Source organism: Rhea americana, unplaced genomic scaffold, assembly GCF_003343005.1.
Source record: "Rhea americana isolate MKP2758 unplaced genomic scaffold, rheAme1 scaffold_639, whole genome shotgun sequence".
Taxonomy (NCBI): Eukaryota; Metazoa; Chordata; class Aves; order Rheiformes; family Rheidae; genus Rhea; species Rhea americana.
In genome coordinates this window covers 6,644-17,604 of record NW_028186800.1, presented here as the reverse complement: position 1 = coordinate 17,604, position 10,961 = coordinate 6,644, and the positions used below count along the sequence as shown (strand labels likewise).

Sequence of the window (10,961 nt, the reverse complement as noted above, 5' to 3'; positions counted from 1 at the left end):
GCCCACGGGCCCCGGAGCTGGCGCGGAGGCCGCGCGGGGGGGCCGCACCCGCTGTCTGCACCAAACACCTCCCCGCACAGGCCCCGCGTGGGGCGCCCGCGCACTGGGGGCCTCCAGCCCGCGGGAGCCGGTGGGCCGAGGGTGGCCGGTCAGGTCTCCCTGTGCTGGGCCGAGCCTAGGGTGAGGGGCGGGCAGCGGGGACGGGGCGTCCCCTCCCCAGAGGGGGAGAACGCTGCGAGACACCGAGCCGGAGGCTGCTTGCCCGTGGGTGGTCTCCAGTGAGTGCTCCTTGGTGTCCACACCAACCTCCACGGGCTCATCTCTGCAGCCTGTCGCAGCCCAGCGCCACGGTGTCGTCTGCGCTGGCAGCCCGCTCGCCCCTCCAGTGCATCCAGTGAAGCGTTGTGCAGCCCACCGGTTCGTCAAGGGCTTGTAGTCTGATCCTGGGTAGTCAGACTGCTAAGCCTGGCCTGGCAGAGCTGGAGCATTGCGTAAGGATTCGTTCTGTCAGCACTCTGCTTGTGGGGATGCTGCATCGGTATCAGGAGCGTTGTGGGTCTGTGGCCTTTTGATGCTTTTGCTAGGGCAGATCCTCAGATAATGTGTTGACTGAACAAACTTGATTCTGGCTGGACAAGATAAATCAGCGCGTAGCTGTATACAGCCATCTTTCTCTCGTACCATGTGTTATAGGAACAGAGTTGCCATAAATGTCAGGTCCCAGCCCAGATGACATAGAAATACCTGTTGAGGTGTTCTGGCTGTTCCTGGGCTGCGTGCAGCATGAAGTTCCTGGCAGATTAAATATTTTGCTACCTGCTTGTTATCTGTTGAAAACCTGCTGATAGTTGTGCCTTCTCCCTCTCTACCAGATCAGAATTAAGCTTTTGCATCCTCACTTGCTTCACTCTACCTAGTACTTCTTGTTCATTTTTGAGATGACAAATCTAATATCTAGCCAATGATGCCAGCTTCAGTGCGGTGCTTTCTTTCCTGCCTGCCTCTATGGGAGATGTCCTGACTGTTGCAAAGCAACTGCATTGTCCTTCTCCAAATCCCTCTGCTGCGACGTCTACAGAAGACTCGATGGAGATGAACCAATCATGTGGAGCCTGTTACCTACCTGCTGACCTGTGCTGCCCCTTCGGGATCCTTTTGTCGACTTTTGGCTTAAGCTGTAGGTTTGTGTCTTCTCTCCATACCATTCGTGGTGGCACGGACACCTCGTTCACAACTGACTCTCCCGGGCTCTGTGGCTGCAGAATAATTGGAGCTCTAGAGAGAACTTTGTCTGCTCAGGTGCTAATTTTCCAGTCATGACTTTCTCGTTCGCTTCCTGCCCTCTTTGATAGTGTCTGTGAGACCTTCAACATTTCTCTGAAGAAGACTGTTCACTGAACACTCCTGATGAAGTTGAGAAGCTAAAGACTAACCTCTTGCCACTGCTTCATTTGTGGAGTCAGCTGGGCAGCCAGCTCAATGTGAGATAGTTTGAGTTCTCCCAGGTTCCTGCCTGGGCTGCTCTTCAACTTCCTTTTTTAAAAGCAGTAGTTAGTGCTTCCGTCCAAGGCAGATAGTTGCCTAGTGCCTGTACGGGTGAGCTGAGTGTCGTTCCTCAGGCCGTTGTATGCACGGCTCTGATGCTATCTGCTTCCTGCTTGCTGCTCTTCTTGAATTTCCTACTTCCTACTCACTTGGCTGTGAGTATCCTTGGGTCAACAGCAGTTTGCTGTGACAGCATGTTGTAGACCGTTGTTTAAACATGGGGAAAAACAAGGAATGGAGTTGTATTTCCGCAGTGCCTGGCATCAATGAAGCACGACTGAAATAGCCTCCAGCTCTGTTGTCTTCAGGAGGATGCTGCAAATTTGGCAGGGACTCAGCATCAGTTTTGAGCAGAATCAAATAGAAAGCTGGAAAATTGAACGTGACACCAGGATAGACTTGAGGAACTCAGGCTGTATAGTTCATTGAAGAGTGTTGAGATGGCTTGATCGTGTTATTCTCAGTACATGCACAGGGAAAACATTTAATGGAGGGCTGCTTTACAAAGGCAAAATGAGATATGAGATCTGATTACCAGAAGCTGAGGCTTATCAAACTCAAACTGGAAATGAGCTGCAAATTTCACTGAGTTAACCGCTGGAACAGTTCAACTTGGGATGGGTTGGATGGGATTGCCTGAAACTTTTGTTTAGGACTGAAGTTATTTCTGCAATAGAGATGCTTTAGTTTTAAAACAGTGACAGAATTTTCATGATGCTCTTGCTAATTTGACTTATGCACAGAATCAGACCTGATGTTTACGAGTAGCCAGGTCTAGTCTTAATGGTTTCAGGTCCCTACTTAAAAATGCGAGATGGTTCCAGTTGCTGTAAGCTAACTATCTTCTCTCTCCTTTTGAGGTGTCAAGTGTTGTTTTTCCAGTAATTTGGACCTTTTGAAGCGCCTCCTTGCCTAATGCCATGAATATTGCAGTGAACAATGTGGAAGAAAAAGCTGTCCATTCCTGGTCGAGAATTTCCTCTGCAGGACAAAAAGTGCTGGAGGAAGCCCTCCGAGTCTTCAACCCAATGTCCAAGGACCTTTCAGACACAGAGACCCAGCTGGTGGCCTTTATTCAGGGCCTCAAGGAGGAAGGCTATCAGCCCACAATCCTAAGGAGTAAAGATGTATATGGTTACAGTTCATGTACAGCAGACACGCCTAATCAAGCAAAAGAGAGCACACAACATGTTTCCACTGCAGCAACCGCTGCTGCCGCAACCGCATCCGATTCTGCTAAAACTCCAGCTAGAAACACAGCAGCTGTGGCAAAGGTGCCCGCTTCATCCACCAGCATTTCCGTGAACTCTTCTAAGGTCTCTGCTAAGCCTGTCTCTAAAAGTAATTCCACAAATCTGCTGCTAAACTCCCTGAAGCAGACAAGATCTGGCACATCTAAGGCCTCGGCAGTGGGCTTTCCTGCGAATATGTATCCTGATGTGTATCCAGCAATGAGACTGTCTGTGGTTCTGGAGGCTCTGGTGCCACTGAAAACCACCGCATCCTGTTTGGAATCCAAGTACAAACAGGGGCATCTTGGAATCTCGCCCTCAGACCTTAAACTCCTCAAGGCTTCGAGTCCACCGAGGCAGTCTTCCTCAGGCAAGAGCACTAAAATAACAGAAGCTAAGGGTTATAAGCGTCTGAAGAAAGGACCAGATTGTGCCACCCTCACATTAAATCTTCTGAAGGGACCAAAGGGTGGTGTGCTGCAGGAGAGTAATGCCTGCAAAGCCTCGGGAGTCCTCAATGGGAGAGTCACGGGGAGCTCATCTAAAGGCAACACTGTAGCAGCACAATCCAAGGCTTTGAAAATCAAAGCTAAGGAGGCTCCCCTGGGGAAAATGGAGTGGAAGGCTAGCAGCAGTCACCAGGAGACTGTCGGGCAGAAGAGGAAAAGAGCTACAGAGGTGAGAGAAGCACCACAGAAGAAGAAGAAAACAAATACCATTCCTGTCCAAAACAAACCTCAGCGGGCTCAGAGCACTTTGAATCTGCTGAAATTCCAGGCAATCAAGGTGGACAACTCTTCTGATGACGAAGTGAGGAGGAGAGCACAGAAAATTCTTAGGGTCAACCTGTCCCCTGTGATCCGAATTCAGCCCTTGTCTCATTCTCACAGTGTCTCCTGAATTTCTTCACTTTGTCACTTTTTTTTTTCTTCTTTTTTTTTTCGTAAGTAAGTATGAGCCAGGTGCCAGAGTGTGGAGAAGTTTAAGATCAACTTTGGATCTCTAGTGTCTGGTGACGACATGTCGACTAATACCTGCAGATGGAGCAGCCTGCTCCAGTGCTGTTCCTGGCTGTCTACCATTGCTATGCAGAACTGACTGCATAAGTACAAAACCACGTTTATGAATACAGGATGGTGACTCCTTGCCCACAGCAAGCTGAGCAGGTCAAAGTGTTCACTTTCTGTGGGATCTTTTCTAAATGTGGCAGGCTGTGCTCTCATGCAGGGGGAAAACATACAACTTTCTCATGACATTGATGCACTGTGATATTTGCTCTTTTTCAAGCTGTACATTTACTGGTTTTATTTTGATCAAATTTTATAACTTTATTATCTATATATCTATATATCTATATATGTGCATATTGCCCAGGAACTGTGGGAAGATGCACTTCTTCCACTCTTCTGGGATTGGGTTCAATAGCTTTTGTTCCTCCTCCCCTTCAGCCAGTGTTTTGTTGAAAGGTGCCAGGATTTCTTTGTAATTCAGTGTTGTGACAGTATTCTGGGCTCTTTTGTACAGCTCAGAAGCAGGCAGAATTATAGCTACTCATTCGTCTCCAAAAACATCATACAATTTAGGAGAATGACCAGCTGATAGTCAGAGTATTGTTCTAATCGTACTTTTGGTATTACCTCCACACAGGCACAAGAGTGTTACTGGGCTACTGCCTGCAAGTCTGCCTGACACTTTTAGGTGCCTCCTCCATTTCTTGGTAGCAGAAGCTCTGAACTCATCTTATGGGTTTGCTCCAAAGAGCAATTCTGTCTCAGATCCCAGTGGTGTTTTGCTCCTTTGTATCCCAGGTGCAAACTTAGAAAATGAACTTGTGACTGTTGCCAGCCTAAAAGCTGGAGCTGTTAATAGCAATTACTTGCTCTTTCCTGTCCACAACTTACTGTTTTGCTGTTACTGAACATTTCAGGAGCAGATTCTAGGTGCCAGTAGAGAGGATATCTGCTGTGTTTGAATGTATTAGATATATCCTGGCTCTCCTTGAGTTCAGTGGAGTATCTGAGTCTGAATCAAAGCAGAAAAGCAGAAGGATTGGGAGGATATATGCCAGCACTTAAAACAAATGTAGAGAGTTTCTTGCTATCAGTTTGTGGGGGTGAAGCAGTAGGAGAGGAGAATTACCCCACCATCATTAACACATGATGGATAACAGCTCTGCTGTTGTTTCTGGGATGTTGTAAGATGGTTTGTGGTAGGTGTGAAAGCTCTCTTGACTGCAGGCTCTGCCCGTCCCCAGGAGACACTGCAGAACCGCTGCAGACAGGCTGTGATGAGGCTTCCTGCACCTGGGGGCACGTTGCTGGATGTGAATGCAGACTCTGCACAGCCTGAGGTCAGGCCTCTTCTCTGCGGAGAGAGGATCTGCAAACTACATGAGAAACACTCATGTTCAAGCAATTGGTGCTGCAGCAGCCACCTGGGAGGGACAGCCTTCGTAGTCCTACTTGTGACTGACTGTAAGATCCCAGTTTGGATACTGCAAAAGCAAAATACGGCAGCCTGGGGAGAGGGAGCAGTGTCAGGCCAAGTACATTCAGACCTCTGCAGCAGCAGGCAAGTAATTGACTTGTTCTCTCACCAGCTCAAAATATCAGTTGTCTGACCTAGTAATCCATGTGGATATTGGCTGGAAGGCTGAGCTCCTCTGGAAAACCACAACTCCCTACGTTCCAGCTCTTCTCTAGCATCTGTCTGGATTTCAGTGCTTTATAGCAAGGGTCAGTATCTGATCCCCAGCTCAGAGAGGAAAGCTGAAGTATGTAGAGGAGAAACTGGGCGTCCTGAGGCTCAACCAGGGCTCTCCTGACTCCCCCAGGTAGGGCAGTGCCGTTAGCGGGGTAGAAGTTTTCCACCTCAGGAGGTGGTTGCAGGCTGTGAGTCGCACGCTTGGGTTTGTGTTTTTGCTGTGCGTAACTGAGTTGCTGTCAAAGATCATAATTTGCTGCAGTGTTTGAGGCTGACCTGTGAATGCCACTGGTTGGCTGGAGAGCAGGAGGAAATATTTTCTTCTGCTTCTGTTTTTAAAATGCCCTGGCAGAGAGATCCCCTTTCCTGACATGATGCTGGATGAAGAGAGACCCTCCATCACTGTTGCCCAGCCAGTGTTGCTTTGTCTCTTTTGTTTCCATCCCTTCAGACCCTTCTCATTCCCACGCTCTCAAATGCCAGGTCTTGAAGCCTTGCACTGGAGTTTCTCTTCTTGGCTGTTTCCTGAGGAGGGCTCTGAACTCCAGCCTGTGGTATTGCTGCCTGACAGGCTGCTCTTGTGGCTTCCCCTTGTTCCCAACCCCATATAAGGGCACCAAGAACAGTCTCCAGAGCCCTTTCTGTGCAGGGAGCAGATGTTCTAGCCGAGTGCCTGGGCTCTAGGGGGAAGAGCAGCTGAATTCAGATTGAAGTTGCTTTTCCTCCTGCCTGAACAGCCTCCAGGAAGCTGAGCACCTGAGGCCGACACATCAGGATGTATCCTTTGCCTTTGTCGTACTTCTCTCTGCTGAATTGCTCCCTGCCTCCCTACTGTTCTGTCACCTCTTGCGTTTCACCAGTCTGAATCTTTGCCAGTCAGAGACTTGGCTTATACTGTTGCTAAACACATCAAGCAGAACATACTGCCCTAGCAGAGCTGTGCCTTTCTAGGCATTGAGCTGAGTTCTGAAAACAGTTGATAATGATGGCTCGCCTGGTATCCTTCCCAGGTCACCAGCCTAAAGGTCTTCTGCTCTGCAAAGAGAAGTGGGTGTTGGAAATGTTTGCGTGCTAAGGCTGTATCACTGAGGCTCCTGCGAGGGAATTGAGCGCCCTGAAACTGTGCACTTAGGGACTTGCCTGTGATCAGTCAAATCCCTGGCAGCATTTCTGCCTATCTGTAATAGGGACCACAGGACACCTGAGCTAATCAGGCAGCTGTGGAGCTCTCAGAGTTCAGATCTGGTTTGCTGTGTGCCTTTCACAGTGATTCTCTGCTGTCCTGATGTCTCCTCTTTTCTTGTGCAGATGACTTTGGAATTTGGCTGGAAGGAATGCAGCTTGTTAGTCACAGAGGTTTTTTTATAGCTTCTGTGCCAATGTCAGCAAGTGCTGCCTGACAGTTACTTCCCAGTGAGTCCAGTGTTGGCACAGAGGGTCCCTGCAATCTGTTAGTGGTAGACTTTGCGGTCCTAAGTCTTGTGGCTGTGTGCAGCTACTCCTGGCATCTGGGTCCTTTGACACTGGTGTGCAGGAGGCTGCAGAAGGGACTGTGCTGTAACTGTGTGTTGGCTGGTGCTTAGGGAAGATTAAAGGTCTGATCAAAACAAGTCTAAAGCTTGATCTAACCAGAGATCTCAAGTGGTCCCTTCCAACTTGAAATTTTCTATAGCTACGATTAGACCATTTGCCTTCCAGAGATCTGCATGGCAGTAACTGGCACGGCAGGTAGAGAATGTGTTGCCTGGAATGCTCTGGTCTCTGAGTGTGCTGTATGCAGGTTGTTCAGACCTGTTTCTGTATTAGTCACTTTGAATTCATCCAAGTGCCTAACCTGGCCTATGCTGTTCCTAGGCGTTGTGACAGCCAAGAGCTTTGGAGACACTCTCTTAGGAATGCTTTTACCACATGGATTTGTGCCACTGTCACTTCAAGAAATGATTCAAACAGAGTTGAAAGGACTGTTCTTCAGACTGAGTTTGTGGAAATCATTTTTCCTTTTATTCAGCTGCTGAGAAGCAAGAGTTTGTGCTTCACCTGCACCAGACCGGCTTCCTGTGTGCTTCAGACGTGCGTCAGTGAGGTCCGCGGGGAGAGCATCTTACCCGGCAGGCAGGTGAAGGGAGAGCTGACATCGCATACCAGGTTGAAGTTATATTAATTAGTAGAAACATTGTTTTAAAGCTTATGTGCACAGGGATCAGTTTTCACCTTCTGCCACTACTTTCAGCTGGATAAATTTCTTCCCTGCAAGCCACGTAGTGTGGTGCTGCTGTTTCTAAACTGTTTGCATTGTACCCCAGAGCCAGCTACAGTAGTGATCCTTGTGCAGAAGTTCTTAAGCACTCTTTTGCAAAATAAGAAGGGATTCTTTTTTACTCCTGTTTTGTAGCCCGCTAGTAGAACTCTAAATGTCTTGGTATTTTAGTTGGGGAAGAGGTGTGTTCATTCTGCAGAGCGTAGTGAGCGCTAATGTAGCTGGATACTTCTCAGACCAGAGCATCGTCTGCCCAGCCTGTTGCTGCCATGCTCACAGGACAAGCACAGCCCTGCTCCAGGACCTGCTGCGGCCAGTCCCCTGCAGAGCGGTGAGGAGCTGGTGCAGCCTGTTCTACAGAGACGGCGTTCTGCTCCCTTCGGCATGGCTGAAAGCCCTCGTTGTCTGGCTTTCCGTTGCACAGAGTTCAAGTCACCAGCTAAGACCATCTCAGCAGTCAGGGGGTAAAGCACCACTGGTGAGTGGGGTCATTCAGTTGCTGAGGGCTTGCTGCACGTCTAGCTCGACAGCCCTGCCTGGTAGCTGCATGTATTGTGCCTTCCTGCTGCCAGAGCCCCCTCAGACACCAGCAGCACTTCTCCACTGGTGGAGCTGGGTGGAAATCCCCCTGCCCCAACTGTGGCATGATGGGGGGATGCCCTGGGTTTTGGACATGAGCACAAGATTGAGTAGCGGTTTGGCTCTTTGACTTGTGACTGTCACCCTGGTTGCATGACCAGATCTTGCTAGCATGCAGAAGGGTAGCAGTCTCTCCAGACGCTTTCCCTTTGGGCCAGAGTTTCCTACCTTGTCTGGGAGCTGGGCCTATCGCCATAGCATGAGGTACGTGTGCTGACAGAGAGCAAACTTGCCTCTTAACTGCAGTTGGACAGTGTAACGCTAGTTGGGAAGCCTCCCAGACTGGAAGGGAGGTTGAGGTGGTGGATCCTGGTTTCTGCCATGCTTGGCAGAGTTCGTGCCATGCTGCGAGGAGCACCTGCAGCTCAAGCAGCTTGGTTTGGGTGGAAGTGACTTTCTATTTTTCAGTATACAAAGCGACACTGGCCTTTCTGATCCTGTGGTCAGATGGAGGCAGCTTTCTGGGAGCTGAGGTGGCTTGAGGAAAAGCACTGTTCTGTGGCAGCTTTTGCCTTCTCGAAGGTGCTGCAGCACTTTTCTTTCTGAGCTGGGCAGGCTGGGACCGTCCTTGGAGAGGGTATCAAGGAAGGTGGTTCCCAGGCCCTCACGCTCCTGGGCTCTGTGCCATGCTCAGGTTTCCTTCTCCTTGCAGACTGCTCCTGCCTGGAGCTGGATGCTGTTAGACAGGTGCCAGGTGCCTTGCTGACTCTGGAGCAGAGACCTTGTCCCAGATGGCAGGAGAGCCAGCCCTCATCACCAGCTCAACCTCAGCTGTCGACTCTACAGTATCTGTAGATGTGACAGCATTAGCACTAAGCAGCTTGGCTGGTTGCTGTCTCCAAAGCAGTGGTGCTGTGACTGGACCCCTCAGTTTGCTTAAGAAGATAGAGGAGTCTGGTGAAAAATGAAGAAGCTGGGATTAGGAAAAACCAAAGATGCCAGCAGTGTCCGTCTGACCAGCTTTGTTTGCTTCTGCTACAGGAGGATTTCCCCAAATAGAGGGAGCTAAGTGTGTAGCATACTGGTAGCACTTCTTGAACTCCATCCCTGGCAGCTAAAGGAGTCTTTCCTTCTCTGTCTGGTGGCATTACGTGAGGCACTTGGTGCTGCAGGCCCTGGAGGGCAGGGAGATGCCTTTTTGAAGCAAGCACCTCCTTGAGCCTTTGGTTTCCATCTCTCATTAGTTGCACAAACTGGCTTTGCTTAGGTGGTCACGAGGAAGGGAAGCGCAGGAAGGTCCAAGCTCTCAGCTTGGAGAGCCCCCAGTATGTGCTGGTTTGTTCCCTCTGGAAGCCCTCACAGAGAGGGCAGCTCTTCCTTGTATGAGCATCTGAAATAACTTCCCCTGCGGGGATGATTAGGCCTTGCCCCTGGGGAGTCCCTGAAAGGCCTTATTATCGTCTGGGCCTCTCTCCTCATTGTCTTAATTAGCCCTTTCCCTTCCTGTTGCTACAGGCAGCCCCTGTGAGAGTCTGATGATTCCCACAGACAGTCAGGCACACAGTGCTGATATAAAAGAGAGGGTGCTGCAAAGCTGCCCCCAGAGATGCCTCCCCTCCTCCCTCAGGGGCCTAGAATTCAAAGCAGAGCACTTTGAAACATGCCCCAGCCCGTCAGACTACCAAGGCCCAGTTAGGGACGTGATTAGCATTGGAATTTGTCACGGGGAGGATGCAGTGTCCGGAGTGTAATGTCATTCTCTCCTCATAGTTCCTGATGCAGCATTTCTGAGGAACATTATTTCCAGAGCAGTGGCACAGCAGTCGGTCTGTGGGGCATGGGGGATCTAGGGTAGCGAGAAGCACTGCCCAGCCCCGTGAACTCATCTTTGCCGACCATCGTCTCCAAGAGAACTGGCTCCATGACTGCAGTGTGACCGACTCGCTCTGGCTGGGACTGGTGCAGCCAGCTTAGCCACAGATGTTCCCCGGTGGCCGGAAATCCTGAGCGACGCCCGTGGGAGCAGGGACCTGCCATGCCCAGACTGCTCGTGCCAGCGCCCCGCAGCTTCCCTGTCCCAGCGAGCCCGATGGGAAACGGCCATCGCCCAGCAGAAGGACGAGTAACAAACTTTTGTATGGCGAATTTACAACTGATCACTTTGTTCTTGTATGAACTTTATACTGTTTCATTTGTTTGTGTAGAATGTTTTTGAAGCTATATTAATATTTAATGTTTAATATGAGGCTGGGCTGCTCCACACTGTGTTGTATATTTTGGAATGGCATTGTTTAGTGAAAAGGCAGTGTTAGTATTATTCCGCTCTTGAGAGGGAATGGGACAAAAAACAGACTGTCTTTTTTCTTACATGAAGTGAACTTTTTGTTATGAAGTCCCAGCAGGTGTCCAGCCCTTCAGTAAAATGGTGCTCAGAACCGCCCAGCGTGTCCAACTTGTCTTTGGGCCCTGCCAGGCCGTTCCTCTTGGGGCTCCCAACTTGAACCCCAGCTGAACTCAACGGGGCGGTGTCTCCGGTGTGCTTGGCCGCTGTGCAGGACATGCATAGCTGGAGACTGCCGCCGCCGCTCTCTTCCTCCCACTCTCCGATTCCTGCCAGTGCAGTGCTGAATGCCCCGGTGGGGTTT

General features: G+C 50.0%; 1 protein-coding gene across 4 annotated transcripts; it reads left to right on the top strand.

Moving 5' to 3' along the window:
• Positions 1-106: 106 nt before the first annotated feature.
• CCDC71 (coiled-coil domain containing 71) lies at positions 107-10,756 on the top strand. 4 transcript variants are annotated; one of them, XM_085320460.1, is made up of 2 exons: positions 107-7,625; positions 7,974-10,756. In XM_085320460.1, exon 1 carries the CDS (start codon positions 2,466-2,468, stop codon positions 3,675-3,677), a length of 1,212 nt encoding a protein of 403 aa, XP_085176586.1. In that variant the 5' UTR covers positions 107-2,465; the 3' UTR covers positions 3,678-7,625; positions 7,974-10,756. The 4 variants fall into 4 exon arrangements, with proteins under 4 accessions (XP_085176586.1, XP_085176588.1, XP_085176585.1 ...); XM_085320462.1 differs by having other exon boundaries at positions 107-8,215; positions 10,087-10,756; XM_085320459.1 differs by having other exon boundaries at positions 107-8,215; positions 9,029-10,756.
• Positions 10,757-10,961: the final 205 nt, after the last annotated feature.